The sequence below is a fragment of the Gracilinanus agilis genome, chromosome 1, assembly GCF_016433145.1.
Source record: "Gracilinanus agilis isolate LMUSP501 chromosome 1, AgileGrace, whole genome shotgun sequence".
Lineage (NCBI taxonomy): Eukaryota > Metazoa > Chordata > Mammalia > Didelphimorphia > Didelphidae > Gracilinanus > Gracilinanus agilis.
In genome coordinates, this window is record NC_058130.1 from 651,843,632 (window position 1) to 651,862,814 (window position 19,183).

At 38.0% G+C, this 19,183-nt stretch overlaps 1 protein-coding gene across 1 annotated transcript in view; it reads right to left on the minus strand.

Annotated features, from left to right (window-relative positions):
- SYBU (syntabulin) overlaps positions 1-14,202 on the minus strand; it is a 95,541-nt gene extending 81,339 nt beyond the window's left edge. Inside the window, exons 1-2 of the mRNA XM_044668833.1 lie at positions 14,179-14,202; positions 12,221-12,422 (exon numbers count right to left, since the gene is read on the minus strand). Coding sequence (XP_044524768.1) covers positions 12,221-12,422; positions 14,179-14,202 — 226 coding nt within the window. The remainder of the gene's footprint in view (positions 1-12,220; positions 12,423-14,178) is intronic.
- Positions 14,203-19,183: the final 4,981 nt, after the last annotated feature.

The window sequence follows — 19,183 nt, forward strand, 5'->3', positions numbered from 1 at the left end:
TATTTGGAAAAAATAAAGACTTCTTTTTCTATTTGTTATTAAGTATAAACTCCCTCCTCTGGCATTTATTAAGGCACTTTACAATTTGGCCCCAACTCATATTTCTAGTTTTATCTTCCACCACTTCCCTTTATAAACACTAATCTTTGGCCAAAATACATTACTTGTTGTTCCCAGGACATACTCCAGGCTTTTCTACCTCAGTGTTTTTACTTCGACTGTTTCTACTGTAGAGAAAATCCTTCCTCCTCCTCCTTCTCCACATTATTCCAAATCTTTCCCACTTTTCAGGTCCCAATTCAAGTGACATTTCCTCTCTAAAGCCTTCCTTGACTGCCAACAAGAATTATCTCCTTCCTCTAGCTCTGTTGAACTGTATATCTATATTATTGCATGTTTATATTCTGCTTGGTAGTATAGTTATTGTACACATGATGTATCACATTGTATGCAAATAGTTACTAAACCTCCGTGGATCTTTTCCCTCATCAAATGAGATACTATAGGCAAAGCCCTTTGCAAACCTTAAATTACTGTCTAAATTCTAGCTATCAGATAAATCCTCATTTTCATATGCTAAAGCTGTTTAAAGTAATATCCATCTGTTAATTCAATGGCAATTCCTGGGTACCAAACTTGCCATCCTAACAGTGGGCCCTTAGGTTTCATGAAGTCAGTTTTGTGATGGGAAGCTCTATTCTTCTACCTATCAAGCAATTCAATAATATGATATTAGACTTTTAAAAATTGCTTCCTATTTCTTTAGAAACCTAGGTATACATACAAATTAAACTCACATGCCAGCCTAAGAGTTCAACTGGTTTTCCTAAGAGCATGTTAAGGATGGGAACAAGATAATAACAAGAGAATTTATTTTCAATAACACCTGGACAGAAGAAAAGGGTTTTTTTGGGGGGGGGGGAGATAGAGGGGCCAGAAAACATTGAGACATTTCGTTATGGCTAGATGTGGAACACAATTTAAAAAAAATGGGGCTAAACTTTCAAAACCATTTTAGCAAAAGCATAACTTGGCACATGTATATATGTGCAAAAACCATGCTTCGTTTGAAGTTCACTGGCTTTCATTCACGTCAGCTGAGCCATTGCTGGAACATTCAGTGCAGATGGTTGGTGCATGAGGACTCTACTTACACTATCCCAGATATATGCCCCCTGGAAGCTAATGATGCCTGCCATTCACTGGGAAAAGGAAAAGACCAAGCAGCCAAACTAAAAGGTTAATCTGATCTCTGGGGTTCCTTTCTAATTCGTAGAGCATGCCACTAAAAAACTTCCTAGAATGTCTTGGCTAGATGCTCAATAAAACTGGTAGCAGCACTAGCCATTTTGGAAAGTCCAAAACTTAAAATCAGCAAAGGAAGCCCTTAAGCAAATCATAAATATTTTGGAAAAGGAAAATCCATAAAACAAAATAACTTGCAACAGCTTAATTTCTAACACTGGATTCATTATCGTTTCAAAGTTAACATCTAAAGTTATAAAATGCATACCATTCTGATACCTTTGGATTCTAAGATATCATTGAAAAAATTTTCAGCTAATGTCTTCCCATTCAATTGTCTATTTTTTCTTTTCTTTCTTTAAAAAAAAAAAAACCTTACCTTTCACCTTAGAATCAATACTGTGTATTGGTTCTAAGGCAGACACATGGTAAGGACTAGGCAATGGTGGTTAAGTGACTTGTCCAGGGTCACACAACTAGGAAGTGTCTGAGGCTAGATTTGAACCTAGGACCTCCTGTCTCTAGGCCTGGCTTTCAATCCACTGAGCTACCCAACTGTCCCCATCAGCTGTTTTTTCAACAATAAAAAGTCACAAACTGATAATTACAGTGAAAGTATGATGGATCTTAGATTTGAATTCTAGTTCTGCTAAATACTACTTGTGTATTCTTGGACATTTAACCTCTTAGGGTTCTTGGTGCCATCAAATGCAAAATAAAGTTGCTGATGTTGGTGGCTTCTAAATAATTTCTGATCTAAATCTTTAGTCTTCTGACAAGACTCCAATACAGTCATTAAATATAGAATTATGAAACCAATGGACATCAAGATAAGATTCAGTAAAAAAAAATGGTGAGTGATTTTAGATAAGTCTCTAGGTCCTCAGTTGCCTGAGTTCTTTCTCTGGAAAATGTGAAAAGTACCACAGGATCTAGGGCAGGAAGGGACCTTAGGGAACATAGTCCAATCTTCTCATTTTGCAAAAATTAACCTAGAAGTGACTTTCCCCAGGTCAGCCAGAGAATAATCAAAAGAGTTGGGTTCTGAACTGAGGTCTTCTGACTCCAAGGGCAGTACTATTTTCAAATGTCTTTGATACCATCACAGGGTGACCTCCCTTAAGAGTATACTACTTCCATTTTCCTCAAATTCCATATCTAGAGAAGGTGAGGATAAAATCAAGATAAGGAGTGAAGAAAGGCAAATTCCAGTAGAAAATGTGAATCATGTGATCAGTGTACTTGACATGAATTGACTTGAGTTCAAGTCCTAGCTCCACCATTTATGTGCTATATTAACTTAAAGGAAGTCGGTTATGTTCCCAGAGCCTCAGTTTCCTCATTTGTAAAGGAGGGTAGGAACATTTAATATTACCTCCCCATCATGAGATTGTTATGATAATCAATGCCTTAATTTATGGTTTTGTAATATATAATTTTATTTTTTTCAGTCAACAAAATTCTATTTTCTCTTGCTCTCACCTTCCCTTCCCATTGAAAGAAAAAATGGAAAACAAAACACTTGTAACAAATAAAAGTAGTCAGGCAAAGCAAATTTCCACATTGACCACTTTCAAAAATTATATTATAATATATGTAAAATACATTGTAAGTAAATGTAAAATCCTGAAAATATGTGAAAATATATACAGATGTAAGTAATATGCTAATACATGAATAATACATATTACGGTTATTAATTACATAAAAACATTGGTTATTTGCAGGAAGTAGTACTATATCAACATCAGAATACAACCTAAAATTTTGATCCTTTGAAAGAACTTGAATATGGAGAAAAAATTACGCAAGCCCAATAATTTTCTTAGAGCACTGTCTTTTAAAACTAACATGAAAGGTGATAAATTATGAAAAAAAGAGAAAATATCTCTCCTCCAGTAAAAAAAGAGCATTTAAAAATTTTATTATTGGGGGCAGCTGGGTAGCTCAGTGGAGTGAGAGTCAGGCCTAGAGACAGGAGGTCCTAGGTTCAAACCCGGCCTCAGCCACTTCCCAGCTGTGTGACCCTGGGCAAGTCACTTGACCCCCATTGCCCACCCTTACCAATCTTCCACCTATGAGACAATACACCGAAGTACAAGGGTTTAAAAAAAATTTTATTATTGCTTACAGTGTAGCCACTAAAAGGCAAGGGAGTATAAAGGGAAGGGAAAGTAGGATTAAAGATAGGCACTAAAGACAGGTGCCAAAGGCCACAAGTAAAACATTAAGCTAAAACAAACACCCAATAGCCTCACTTATGCTATACTGATTAATAGTCCTACCTTTATGCTGATTCATTATTTCCTTGTTTTCAATTCTACAAGTTAAAAAAAAAGGACCTACTATGTACAAGGGAAGCAACTCTGAAGAAAAACAAAGATTCTGGAGAAATGTCAGTGAGGAAGACATTAATTCAGCCTTGAAGGAAAGCTTATGTCATCATATGGTAGCAAGAGTTAGAATGCCAAATCCAAATAATAGCTAGTAGTGAAGTTTGACTGGAATGAAAGGCAATACTACAAAACATTCGCAAAATGGAAAAATACAAAATAAAATTGGAAAGGTAGTTGGCATCCAGATTAGGAAGAGTCAGAAATACTGCAGGAATTTGCGTTTATATCCCAGAGTCAACAAGGAATCAAAAAAGGTTTTTGAGCCAGAGAGTGACATTGTCAGTCCTGTGCCTTAGGAAGATGATTTTTGCAGCCAAATGTAGGATGAATTAGTTAGGGAAGAGGCTGGAAACAGGGAAATAAAAGAGAAGGCTATTACAATAGTTCAGGTGAGTCTTGATAAGGCCTACTAAAGTAGTGGCACCCTGAATGCAGAGAAGTAGATGGATGAGAGATCTTGTGGCCAAAGTATCAATCAGACTTGGTGCCTAATTAGATATGACAAGTGAAAGAAAGAAAAGATCTAAAAATTATTCTTAGATTATAAAATTGGCTTAATGAAAAAATGATGCCCAATAGGAATAAATTTGGAGGAAAGATGGGTTTTAAGGGGAAGATATTGAGTTCTGTTTTGGATATGTTGAATATGAGATGCCTATAGGATGTAATGATGGAGGTGAGCCATTAGGCAGCTGTCACATGAAGCTGGAGCTCAAGGGATTGGGGTTATTCTTCAAACTTGTGAGTCACCTGTATAGTAAAAGTATTTGAACTCGAGGGAGCTAAGGAAAAGAGTGTAAAGGAGAAGAAGAAGGGGAAAGAAAAAGAGAAGAGAGAGTCAGCACAGAGCCTTTAGTGATAACCCCAGAGTTAGAGGCTGAGGAGTAATCAGCCAGGAAGAAAACTAGGATAGAGTCGTGTCATAAAAGCCCAGGGAGAGTATCCAGGAGGTAAGGACTAATCATTGATAACAAAACCTGTAGAGAAGTTGAGGAGGCTAAGAATTGAGAAAAGGTTATGGAACGCAAGGATTGGTTGTTTATAGATAGTACTAGAAAATGGGGATAACGACAACAATATATAATTGAACTGGTAATTGTAAAGGGACTAAGGTCAAGATTCTTATGGAAGGAGAATGAGGATGGACTAAAGAAAATGGGGATGGATAAAAGAATTTGGTTTTGGTTAGATCAAAGAAATTAGGAGACATTAGGAATAAGCAAAGATTAGGGAAAAGTGCTATTTAGAGAAATATGGAAGGACTTGTAATTATCAGAAAAGAGCTTCATTATTCAAAATATTAAAGCTGACCTATAAATAATTCTTGAGGTCTAACCATCCTTTTCTGTGTCTAAGAGAAAGAGTGAAATTATAGGTCATGAAAACTGAGGAGTGTAATAAACTGTGAGGATTGTGCTTGTTGCCTTCATTTCCATATCAGCCACTTACTGCTCAGCTCATTGAAATACAACTTGTCCTTACTACTCAATTAATCTTTTCTTTCCAAAGTCAACAATGATCTCCTCATTGAAAAACCTAATGTACTTTTTTCAGTCCTCATTCTTTTTTAACTTCTCTGAACTATCTAAGACTGTTTGATAATCCTCACCTTCTGTATATTCTCTCCTCCATATGTTTTTGTGACACTTTTCCCTCATGGTTCTCCTTCCTATCTGATTGATCCTTTTTAGTCTTTTTTGTAGGATATCCATTCAAGTCCCCCATCCATTCTTGGGCCTCCAACCTGTACTCTTTCTTCTCCAATCTTTACATTCTTTTGTTGATCTTATCTTCTCCCATCTATTCAACTATCACTGTTTTGTAGATGACTCCTGAATCTATAAAGAATTCTTTCAAATCTTTCCTGAGATCCAGTCCTGCATCTTCCACTGCCTGCTGGACATCTCCACCTGGATGTTTCATAGGCGTCTCAAATTCCAAATGTCCAAAGATAAAAATCACCTTTCTCCCTAAATCCACCTTCCTCCTAACTTCCCTTTTTCTGTCAAAGGCCTTCATCATTTCTTAACTGGAGTGATAGATTGAACTAACCTTCTAATTGGCCTTGCAATCAATCCCTCTTCTCTTTCATTTATCCTCCAAATAGCTGCCATATTGATACTTAAGGTACAGATCTAACCATATCTATTACTCAAGAAGCTTTAGTGGCTCCCTTTTGCTTTGAAGATAAAATACACTTCTTTTTTGGTATTTAGAGATCTCTACCATCTGGTTCTGGCCTATATTTCTAGGTTGATTGTTTGTGACACACTTTGTGCTCCAATCAAATTAGCTTACTTGTTATTCCTCATCAACAACATCCCATTTCTTTACACAAGCTGTACTCTATGATCAGAATACTTTCATTCCTCACCTCTATCTCTTGGAACTCCTAATTCTCTTTTTCTCAAGGTCCAGCTTAAGTACCACCTCCCTCATAAATATAGAAGTCACCATATGTCTCTTAAATAACTATTTTTTATATATTCTGTATTTACCTGTGGGATGAGGGAGATTCTACAATAAAATGCAAGGTTTTTGAGTGAGGCAATTATCTCAAATGTGTATTTGATTTCTTTACACAGCACACACAAATATGAACTAGTTTTGCTATTTACAGACCATAGTTTCCATCAGCTCTCACAATGTACCTTTCAGACATGGGTCTAATAAGGTCATGCATTACCTCTGGGCAGTTATCTAAGACAAGTTGTAGAGAATTTTAAGAAAATATTCCATATGGGGATGAAAATGTAGATCAGGTAAAAAAATGACTAACTAAAACCACTCATCTTTCTGTCTGTTGCCACATTTCCACAAATATTCTGCATATACATCCTACTCACTTTCACATTTCTTATTTATTTATAACCTTTTTTGGATAATTATTTCTAATATTGTTGGATATGAGCCCTGCTCCCCACCCCTCCATCAAGATATTTCTCAACAGTGTATAGATATTGTTTGTCTAAAATAGTTCAAAAGTTGTAGCAAAAACAATTCTTTGCCTGGCCACTCCCTTCCAAATTGGTTGTCATTCTTTTAATTACAGTAAAATCTTGCCACGAAGCTCACTTTTAGTGACAGCTCAATTCTAAACTTTACATCTAGATGCCACTACAATACAATGCCACAACTTCCTCAAGTGGACAAAAGGAAAATCATACTAGGAATACTTTTGGTGGGTATGTGCCTGGCAAATTTTTGGAGGCATTGTCATTTCGTGGCAGGGCATCAATCAGGCTTTAATTTCCTTTAATTGGCCTTCCCTCCAGGGTTCTGGCACATGCAGACAAAAAAAATCTTTCTTGCCATTGAACATACAATATAAAAATCAAAATACCCTCAAGATCATGCCACAGAAAGCCTCTGGTTAGACCAGATCCCAGAGAGTCTTTTTATTGATTTGGTGCTATTTTAAAAAGAACCCACTATTGCCAAAATATTAAGATCTTTCATTTGTACCATGCTTTATGTGCTCACAGAGTATTTCTCTATGTGTTATGTCATTTGTTCCTCACATAAACACTATGAGTTAGGTGAGGCAGGCATTATTATCTCCATTTTACAGAGTAGCAAAAAAGATGAGAGAGGTAAAGTGACTGGCTCAAGATCATACAACTAGTGGTAGATCCAGTATTAGAAACTTGGTCCTCAAACTCCTAATCTAGCAATCTTAGATCCCTATACTTATGGGATGGAAGGATATTTGCCATCTTTATGTCTTTTGTCAGCAAGGTGCTGAAAATAAAACTAATTTATGAAAGGGGAAAATTTACCAATATAGCCTAAATATTAATTTCAACTCATCAATCCCAAGAAAATCAAGTTCCATTATATGATTTGTTTTACCTGACATGTTTACAAAGTGCCCCTGAGGAGAACTAGCTAATACCCAACAATACATATGCCTCATTGTTCTAAGGAGTAATTATTCTCCATAGTAAGGAAAGAGGAATGCACAGCATGCTGTAAATTGCATCAGATGAATGATGATATGTATCCTCCAAATGCAAACAGGTCATCAGCTTCCATAATTTGTATGCTGTCCTAAGGACAGCATTATAAACAAATTTAAACAATAGAAAATGTTTCTTAATAAATGAGGGTCAGAGCCCTATATAGCATTAGCTATAAAGCTGACCAAATCATTTCTTATAGATATATTGAAAGTCGGAAGACAGAGAAAAGAATATAAAAAAAAAACACTATACAGAAAAGTTAGAATTTTAAAAACATGAATACATTTAAGAAGCCCAGTAAAACCACTTATGATTAAGGTAATTGGTCTTGTTTTTATTAATAGCTGAGAATATTTGGTCTCCAAAGCATTTATTTATTACATGCTAAGTGCTGACAATGCATTAGGTGCTATGTGCACTCTTTCTGAGTAGGACAACAAAGGCCTCCAAATCAACACAAATTTAAGTGTCTCCAGCTAAGCAGATAATCATTATTTCTGCACTGCTGTTGGTATCTCAGTAATTGCATGCAGAATATACATCACAAAGAACAAAATCATTTCAAGATGGAATGAGGTCAAAGTGCAAAAGATACCAAATAAATTAATGGAAAGCCCTCCTTGGCACATTGAAAGCCTTTACAAAGAAAACTCTTCAGGGATACAGGCAAAATGAGCTTAGAAAATGGTTTAGGAAAAAAGCGAAAAACATAGCTGAGAATGATATCGAATTCAGGAAAGAAGACAATACCAAAAAAAACCTTTTTCAAGCCTGAAGAAGGCAATAGGGAAAGAAGGAAAATGGAGTTAAGACTGGATAGCACAGAGAAAACAAAGAAATTAATGTAGTATAGACTATGTCGATAAAGCTAAAAAAAAAAAAAACTAACCCATCTTTTGGGCCCCAAACTATTCTTGACAGTGACTATCTTTGACACAAATATAAGCAAGTATCCTGAAGGTCACTCTTCTGGAAAACTTATTATTAAGCACCGTATTTCTGTAGGCAAACATTTAGGAATGGTACCCTCCACCAGTGTGTAAGGTCAGTGTGAACTAAGTACTCACACAGAAGTGCATGCTTATATATACTTGGTCTCATTACCAAAATGGGTGTCAGAAGTAAAACATATGACCAAGGCTATTTAAGAAGTCAGCTATGTAGCTAGGTGTTACGAAGTGTGTTTCTGGTGCTTGTGACTTACTTCCAAATCAAAGAAAGCCTGGAACAGAGGACAGACTGGGTAGAAAATTTCCCCAATGGCCTCAACATACTAGGAATAAAATAATTTGCAAATTTGAAAAGTCAGTGCAGAATGATCATGCTGCCTCATAAAAAAGTAGACTATGGGACGATGTAACTAGTAAATTGTAATATTGTTGTTTCACAAGCAGTGACCACTATATTCATCTATATGTACCATCTTTTCTGACCAAAGTACCATGATTGGGTAAAGAGCCATTTTCTATCTTCTTTATGTTAAGGTGGAAGAGATTTTTAAAAAAAGCAAGTTTTTTCTTTTGCTCTTTGGATATATTTGATATTCTCTATTTCACTGCTTGAGGCTCCCCATTTACTTTCTGTTTACCATCTGACCTCCTTAAGCATTATTAACAAGGCTCTAGTATGCTATGCTCCTGTTAGTTTTAGTAAGAGAAGCACTGGAAGCCTTTTGGGTCACATCAGAAGTGGGGAAAAGAAGGAAAAGAAGAAAAATCTGTAAGACTCAATCCTTAGGGAATCATTGTGAGAGATCCAGACAGAGTGGGGCCTGGAGATAGAAGTAATTCTGTTTGGAGACATGAGGCGAAATCTGATAAAGAGGACAGAGGCAAGGCTAAAGATGGAGAAATGAGTTTGTCAAGGCTAATAATTATAAGTTCCTGTCATTTCATTCTCAGCTAGTTAATAGCAGAAGGATTAATTTCTCCTTTGGGCTACCCTGTATAACATTCTAATGTTAGTGGAAGACAGATCCCCAGGGAGGGTGTGGCAGTTCTGGAAATGCTTCTTGGACAGAGTGATTCATGAACAATATTCACCATTTTATGAGTTTGTCCTTTTTTTTTTTAATTTTGAAAATGTGGCTAACTTTTCAAGCTGAGGTTGGCCTGAAGTCTAGCCTAGTAGAATTGATTTATTTGGAGTACACATCATGTATAAAATTAGAATTTCATGCAAAGATTTAGTTATATAAACAAAACAGAGGGCTCATTCTGCCAATTTGCAGTGATGATTCTAGAGTTCTTTTACACAGTTGGATGCTGAAGTCCAAAACACAGTTAAAGTAAACACTAACATTCTGCAAATACTACCCAGGTCCCAGGAAATTTGTTTTCCCTTTTCCACTGTGGGAACATCATGTCAGTTGAGCAGTAGAGTTTCCTTTTGATCTCAACTCAGACACATTCAAGTGAGAAAAGCAATCTTCAGAAAGTAGAAATTTTTAGGACTAAGCAGACAATCTGAAGATGTTCAATTAACATACTTTAAATAACTAGGTAGACAGAGCATATCTTTTTTTTTTTTCATGAAGAGCAGAGAAAGATTTCAGATGATTCTCTTATCAGCTGAATACTACACCAGCAAAAACTCCCACTCAGACTTCTTTTAAGTTATTTTCATTGGAAAATATAGGAGTGTGGAGTTGATAGAGAAATACACTGTCAGGGAGACAAACTTAAATTGCCAGATGGGACATAAGAAGCTCTGGGTTCTGGGAAGATAGGATTAACTCTCCCTTTGCCTATTTTTAGCTAATCAAATCAAGAACTTAAAGTACCCCTACTTGACACTAAGAAAGAGAGTTGCAAGAGGGGAAGGTACAGGAAATGACATGGAAAAGGACTATAAAAAGTCTTGAACATCCTGTCCAAGGACTTCTCCACTTTACAGGAACCAATCACAGTCTTTCAATTTGCCTAGCACTACCCAGGGGCGGGGCAGTGGCCTCTGGAATTGTTAGCAAGTGACTTGCTGAAATCTCTTACTTAGTGTTAAGTAAGGGTACCTTAAGTTCTTGATTTGATTAGTTAAAAATAGGGAAGGGGACAGTTAATCCTATCTATATGATTCCCATCATAACTCAGATCTATACTAGCTCTGTGACACTGGGAAACACCTCTCCAAGCCTCAATTACTTCATCTATAAACTGAGGGAGTTGGACTAGATGACTGCTAAGGTTTATTCAGTCTCTAAATCTATGATAATATTATTATCTTGAAGTAAAATGGTGATAAATAATAGTATCTAACACATGGGATTGTTGTGAAGATCAAATGAGATAATTCATATAAAGCATTTGGGAAATCTAAATGAATACCAGACATTATTGTGAATGGAATAGAATTTTACAGTCTCCCTCTTGTGAATCTCTCCTATCACTTTGGTTTGCCTTTTTCCTTTTATCATGCTCTAATTTGTATGATGGTTATTTTACTTATCTCCTTTGCTTATTTTAAGTTTCTATTAGACAGGGACTATATCTTACATTCTTATATTTTGGAAGTCAAGCATGAATACATAGGTGCTTAATAAATACTTCTTTGAATTTTTTTTTAATTTTTAATTAATTTATTTTTTAAACCCTTACCTTCTGTCTTGGAGTCAATACTGTGTATTGGCTCCCAGGCAGAAGAGTGGTAAGGGTAGGCAATGGGGTCAAGTGACTTTCCCAGGATCACACAGCTGGGAAGTATCTGAGGCCAGATCTGAACCTAGGACCTCCCGTCTCTAGGCCTAGTTCTCAATCCACTGAGCTACCCAGCTACCCCCTGAATTGGTTTTAATCCAATTATAAAAGGTTTAAAGCTGTGCACTTTGTGTTTAGTACTCATTCACATGAATTCTCAATAGAGGCCCATTTTCTCAGTTCACTTCTTCCCAAATAGGTCATAATAAATGAATGACAATGAAATATTCCTCTTAAATCACAGGGATGGGTCATATTGACTCTTATACAGCATTTCTCTAGAAAGATGACAAAGTTCTTAGGATATTTCATGGGTAGAAATCAAATCATGGTATTACAGATTCAGAAATGGAAGGAGCTCAGAGGTCACCTGGCCAGACCTGTACATTTTACAAATGAGGAAAGTGAGGCCCAGAGAGGGTGACTTGCCCAAGAACATACATGCCAGTCACAAAGCCAAGATTTGAAACCCAAGTCCAACATTCTTTCCTCTATATCATGCTTTATTCAACAACAATAGGCAATTCTTCATGCACTTAGAGATGGTGTCCTAAAATAAACTTAAGTTGCTTCCATAATGATAAAAACCACTTTCTTCATCAGGTTTGACACAAACATATGTTATAATAATTTAGGCCTCAGTGAACATGAATTCCTTAACCTAGAGTTTTCCTCAATTTTTGAAGCACACAAAATTATAGGGATTTCTAGCAAACATCATTCCCAGACATAGTCAAGGGAAACTCCTCAAAATATTTCTTCAATTATTTATAAAAGAAACAATAAAATAACTTTAAAATTCCAAAGTATGTTTTCATGGAAAGAAATATAGATTAAAGCAAAAGCAGAATTCCAGTGAAAACTAATTTTAAGCAAAAAGGGAGTATTCATTTTACTAGGGTATAGGTGAAAGTCAAATAAGTACCTGAACAGAAGCTGTTGCTGCTAATCGTCCTCCCAGACCGTCCAGAGCTGCTGGGATTGAACTCTCTGCTTTCCTCCTCAGAGAAGGGAGACTCAGATGCTGGAGATACTTTCTGCTGCTGCTGGGGTAGGTGAGGCCGAAGGATCAATCGGGGAATTCGGCTTCGGGAAAACTCCTTCTCGTGATGCTGCCCTCTATGTTCCTTCTCAAAATTGGACATCAAAATGAAAATTAAAAAAACAAACAAAACAACACAATTTCTCCCACTGTGAGAAGTAGAATGTCTGAATAAGGAATCACCTGAAGAAGGTGATTATTCTTTCTTATATTAGTTATTTAATAACAAACATCTCAACCTCTACTTCCAGCCCCATCAACCAGGCATCCCTACTAACTGTTCATGCAGAATGATTCCATGGTTATATCTTACTAAAAAGTCATTCCTACTTTATCTCCTCCTTTTCTTTCCATTCTGACTCTTTATATGAAATTCAAGCTTTTCTTCTCTTCATAGACTCTCAACACTGGTTTATCATTTCAGTTTCCCCTCATTTTTCTTGCCTTGTCTTAGTTCTGTCACTTGTTTTCTCCCTCCAAAATTTTCTCTCCACATACTTTCCCAAACTGTATCCCACCCAACCCCCCTCCCAACCAACCTCTTGCCTCCCTCACCTGATCTATAATGCAACATTATCTTTCAAATCCCCCTTCTTCTAGCTAGCCTTTCAATTATTCATTAATATCCTGGTACTCAAGGCTCTGGGCCAAGATGAAAACAAAACAAAACAAAAATCCAATACCCAGAGAGATTATTCTCACTTTTCATTTTAGATTTTAGGATTCTTTTCTTCACATTATGCTCATGTGAAGTAAATTTTTTCTCTTCTTTTTTTCCCCACAGGATCAAAATCATAGCTATAGATTACTCAAAAACATTAATTATAAAGGCTGGATTTCTTCACAAATACCCTAAACAGGACCATAGCTAAACCTGTGCATTTGGGAATGCTGTCCCCATTTGGGGTTGCCTAGGCATTGGCTAGATTCTCCTCTAGTTATTTCTAAGGTAGCTCATTTTTATGTGTTCTATATTTGTGGAATCTCATTTGTACAAAATTCCTGCAACCCTATGGTCCTATATGGATTTTTTATTTTTTTGGAAGGAAAAACTCCACTGATTTCCTTCAACCATTCCATTGAAGGGGGAAAAAAAAAGAAAAAATTTTGAATTAGGAAATCAACAGCATTTCACAACCTGACCTCCTACTTTTTTCCAACATGGGCTAACTAGGGTCAATGCCAAGATAAACAAGGAGCAGCCCTGGGAGCTTTACACAAAGTGGGAATTCAAAGAAAAGTCCCAGGCCTCAATAAGCTCCTGGTCCCTCCTACACATGCCATCCTATATACAGGGCCAAAGCATCCACTCCAGAGGTTCTCTGTAGTCTCTGCAGCAGTGCTCAAAATCATCTTAACAATCAGGATTTTTGCATTCTGCAGGATGCCTAGTTCACTCAATAAACATGAAATGTCAGTAATGTTCTAAATCCTTATCCCTCAGTTGCTTATCTATCTGATGTCTTATCAACGTATAAAAAGATATTACAATTCTTTACGGCAAGTATCTACGGGCTTTGAAAATCCCTGTTTTGGGCCATCAATAAATATTCCTCAGTGTTATTTAACTCTTCTGATGTCAAGCCTCTCAAATCTTTTCCCATTCTACCTGACCTCATCTGTTGAGGTTTCATCACCTTAAAATCATTCTCTTCATTCTGCCCTAACCCTGTTGCCTCTAGTCTCTGACCATCCCTCACTGCATCTCACTCTCCCTATCCGCCCCTTCCCCAAACCCCGCCTCTTACTCTGCAGAGTCCCACCTGGGCCTCCGCCCACCTGCCCTGCCAGGTGGCCCCTGGCTTGGCGCCCATTCCCTGCCTCCCACGGATGTCTCCTACCTTGGTTTCCCGGAGGGGCCCCATCCCGCTGCCGCCACTGCCCGGCCTAGCTCCTTATACTTCTGCTGCCAAGGAGGAGACACCTGCGGACAGCCGAGGGAGAAGACACTTCGCTAAGATGGGTAGGGGATGCTGGGCGCGGCGACTGCAGCTGTGGCTGCGGCAGGGTGGACTGGGCGGCCAGCCTTGGCGCTCCTCTGGCTCGCCCTGCGAGTGAGTGAGAACCCAGCCTGCTCCCACCCCCGCCAGCCCGCCCCAGCTCGGACACGTGGTGCCACTACTGCCACTGCTGAAGCCGCCACCATCACCCACCGTAGGCACCGCGGCTCCTCCCGAGCCGCAGCTGCAGCTGCCGTCACCACTGCCTCCTGGGGACCCGGGACTCAGCAGCGCCCAGGGCAGCGTGGGGCTTCTCCCCAACCTGACAGGAAGTTCCAAGCTCCCCCTGAGAGCTGCTTGTAGGGCAAGGGAAGTTTCTCGGCTCCTCCGCCCAGCGCCACTGCCAGATTGGGGAGTTTGGTATCACCAGCCTACTAGGGCCGCCTCTCTCCCTCTGGGATCCGTGTGGAAGTTGAAATGGGAGGTGTGATGGAGAGGGCTAGCAGTATCTTAAGGAGAGGTGTTATCCTCCCTGGCTGCCTTCTCTTGGTACTTCTTTTTTAGGGGGAGAGGGAGAAAGATGGGCGAGGGTAGGTGGGGAAGAGAAATGCTACAGCAATGCTTTTAGTTGTAATGTCGGAAGGGGGAGTCTAAACTGTTCTGTACTTCTCTCCCTCCTTGGCTTTCTCCTCCTTCCCTTTTCTCCGCCCTCCCCTTTTCTGCTTCTCCTCATCTCATTCCTCTTTTTTCTCTCCTTTTTTTAAATTCCTCTGCCACTTACTTGTATTATTTATCCACTTGGTTGATCTTTTCATCCAAGAGAGGGAAGGAAATCTTTCTCCCTGTCCAAAGCCTGTTCCCACCCAGATCTGTACTGCAGGCCTGACAACAGCTCAATTCCCTTAACTCCATGAATTCCTTTGAGGGATCAAATGGATCTTGGTTCTTTGGCATTGCCTCCTGAAAAAGTGCTTGCAGTTTCCAGGGATGGGAAAACAGAGCTAGATGAAGGGACAGATTAGCTAGCCTTTTCCCACTCAACTCTACAACTATGTAATCCACCTCAACAGGGGCAAGGCCCAGTCTTTGTCTTCTACATAAATATAAACTGTCAAACTGTGCTCCAGGCACTTTGGTTTAAACATCATTTTTGGAAGGTGGATAAAACAAAGGTAAGGTTGACACAATATTATATCCTTTTTCAAGTCAATGTCCTGGAGTCAGGTAATTGAAGAACAAGGGATGTGTGGAATAGTGAATGAAGTTCTCTGGATCATTTAATGTTTTGATTGTGATGGAATTTTGTTATAATGAAATATTTTCCAGAAATGACTGTGGGATGGGGGAGTTATGAGGGTGAAAGGTGTCAAATGTTCCACTCTTATCAAACCTCTGAATTAAAAAAAAAATTAAAAATTTAAATCCTTACCTTCTAACTTAGTATTAATTCTAAGACAGATTAGAAACAAGGACTAGGCAGTTAGGGTTAAATGACTTGCCCAGGGTCACATAACTAGGAAGTATCTGAGGCTAGATTTGAACCCAGGCTTGTCCAATCCCCAAGATTGGAGTTCTATCCATTATGCTACCTAGCTGTCCCTAGTTTTTTATTTTTATTTTGGGCTTGGGTTATATTTGTTTTAGTGTGTGGTTTTGGAGTTTCAGGTGACTTTTGTGAGTGATGGATGGTGGATAGCCATGTTGTCTGATCCATAACTTCCTTGTGTCTGTGGAAATGTCATAGCCTTTCTATGTTTCCCATGAATATTAGTATTTCTCCCTACTTTCAATCAAGTGCCCAACCAGATCATTACATTTGAAGTGGGAGAAATGGACAGGGAAAAGGAAGAGAAGGGAAAAAAGAAAGCTAAAGAAAGAGAACTACTGCTTTATCCAATCTCTTCCCACTAACCCTCCACAATGTGTCTCTACTGTCCCATTTATTTGGGTTTCCTGATGCAAAAGTGGTTAAGGTAAAGCAGACCGGATTTTGACACCAGGACTATGAATTTAGAGCGGGAAAGGACTTTTAAGATGATTTAATTCACTCTCCTTATTTTATGGAATAGGAAACTGAGGCTCTGAGAAGTAAAGAAACTTGTACAAGGCCAAACAGATGCTAGAAGAGTTAGTATTCAAATCAAGTCTTCTAATTCCAGATATAGCTACTTATCCATTGTAGATTTAAAACTTGATTACACTTATGTAAATACCTGTGTGACCTTAGGCAAGTTACTTTTGGGGCATCATCCTTCATCTGTAAAAAGAGGGGGGTTAGATTAGGTGATCTCTAAAGTCTTTTTTGAGATCTACATCTATGACAAGTGTAGTCTAGGATTTTTTCCAGTGGTATAATACATATTTGATGTAATTTAATGCTATCTCAGAAAACAACTTAAGAAAAATGGTGGCTTCTGATGAATTGTATAGTTGAGTATTTTCAAAAAGGGTAACCTGGAGATTTTTTTTATTGTAGACCAATGATTTTAACATTAATGCAGGTAACAATTCATCCATAATTTATAGTCCAAGAGAACTGCTAGACTACTTCAAAGGCATGACAAGAACCCAAGCCTTCCTGACTCTAAGATAAGAAATGGCTAAGTGGCGTGGTGAATAATAGAGTGCTGAACTTGGCATCTGGAAGACCAGAATTCAAATCCATCTTCAGAAACTTACTGTGTGACTCTGGGAAAATAATTTAATTTCTTTCTCAGTTTCTTCCCATGAAAAATGGAGGTAATAATAGCACTTATCTCCCAAGGTTACTCTGAGGCTATGTTGGTGAACCTATGGCACTCATGCAAGAGGAGGCTGATCTTCCCATCTCCACTGCACCTGAGGACATTTTTCACATCACCCACACCTTTGCCGAGGAGTCCAATAGGAATGCTTCCTCCCTTCCTTGTCTGGGTTAAGGGAGTGGCTCACATGTGGCATAAGAGTCGCAGTTTGGGCACTCAGTCTCTAAAAGGTTCACCATCACTGTGTGAGGATAAAATGATGTAGTTTTTACAAGGTGTTTAGTACAGTTCCTGGTATATAGTATCTGCTTAATAATATCTTATTTCCTTCTTTTCTTCCAAGGCTGACTCTATCTACTTCACAATACTCTGCCCTTGCCTGAGCCTGGAGTTAATTACTACGAAATTGGGAATATTCCAAGGTGGGGTTGAGCACAGTGGCATAAAAATATTTGAGGAATAGCAAAATAAGCTTCTGAAGCTGAGAGGTGGTATGAAACTAAAATTTAAAAAAAACCATTAATAATAGGATAATAGCTATAGGGTTGGAAAATCATCTTAGTAATCATCTCTCTATTTAGTGTCTTGCTCAAGGTCACAGGTAATAAGAGGCAGATCTAGGATTCAAATCCAAGTCATCAGACCCTAAATACTGCACAATGTTCTTTCTACTTCATCAGACTATTCTTAGTCTATATATCTGAGAAATGGGGAGGATGGGGTCAGGGGAGAGAATAGACTAAACTAGATGGTCTCTAAGGTCTCCTCTAATTCCAATAATCCATGAGAGAGACTATGTTGGTTATTTTGATTATTTGAAGAGTTTTAGAACAAAATACAAAAGAAAATCTGAAATTTCCCCAGAGGCTAAATAGAGTAAATCCTCCCAAAATAAAAAAATCCAAGAGGGAAGAATTGAGACTATTATATGATAAAGCACACAGGCTTAATTTCCATTTAAAAAATGAACCAAATATGCCTTTCTTTTTGATAATAAGGTGTGTGTGTGTTTCAAGCAAATAACATATGTTCAGTGGAAGCTTTTACTGCAGAAGTACAGGAATCAGAGGGGCTTTGCAGCAGCGGGCTGGTCACCATAGCAACCCTGCCAAGGAAAAGGGACATAATTTAGGACTCATAGGCTTCTTAGTTCTGTAATTTGGGAACCTATACCTGCTTCTTTTTCTGAAGTGAATTAGACACATAATGGCTTTTTGGTCTTTATACTTATTCAAGTATTCTTTATAGTTAAAATGTCTAACAGTCTTAGAATTTTAACCACAAAAAAGTGTAATCCAACATTGAACATCAGATTCGTCTTGTCTAGAATCTTTCCATCTGCAATGGCTGCTTTTTTTTTACAGTAGAGGCTATGATTTTAAGAATTATTTTAAAGCTAGATTAATTTCTCATCTAAAGAAGTATAGAAGATCAGCTGCTACAGAAGAATAACTCCCTTAAATTTTGCCAAAGAGAAAAAATAGCTAAAACTAAATCCTGGGGAGGTATAGGAGAAGTGGCATCTTGGCATTTGGGTGTGACAAATAGAATTCAGCCTTAGATATTGGGATCATCTGTCGATTTGTATTTGTAAATAGCAGTCAGCCTGACAGTCAGTCAATCTTAATAGTACATTTCTTGGATGTTTGTATATATCACTTTTTTATCCCCATTTTCAGTATTTTATTTGAGTCTTGCAGTAACTTTGTAAGGTATAATTTGAAGTCATCTTAAAGCTAATCAAGGAAAGGAAAGGCTATTATTTATAAAAAAACCTAACAACCTCAGAATACTGATTTTCCAGAAGAAAAAATACAAAATACACAGCAAAGCAAATATAAAACATGCACATCATAAAATTGAACTGGTTCCTTGCTCTCTTCCTACCTGCCCCACCCAAGCAAAAATATTTCCCCATCAAATCTTACCTATTTATGCTGGATTCTTTTCCTGGACTCTCTCAGCCCTGATGTAGCACAGGCTGTGTGTGTGTATGTGTGTGTGTGTGTGTGTGTGTGTGTGTGTGTACTGTCTCTGTACTTAACCTGCTGTTGGCACAGCAGCACAGATCAGCTGACAGGGTTTACATCATCGACATGAAAAGTATTGCAATCTAAGCCATGCTAGTTTTTTTCCCTTTGTAGCAGAATGAGTTTTTCTAT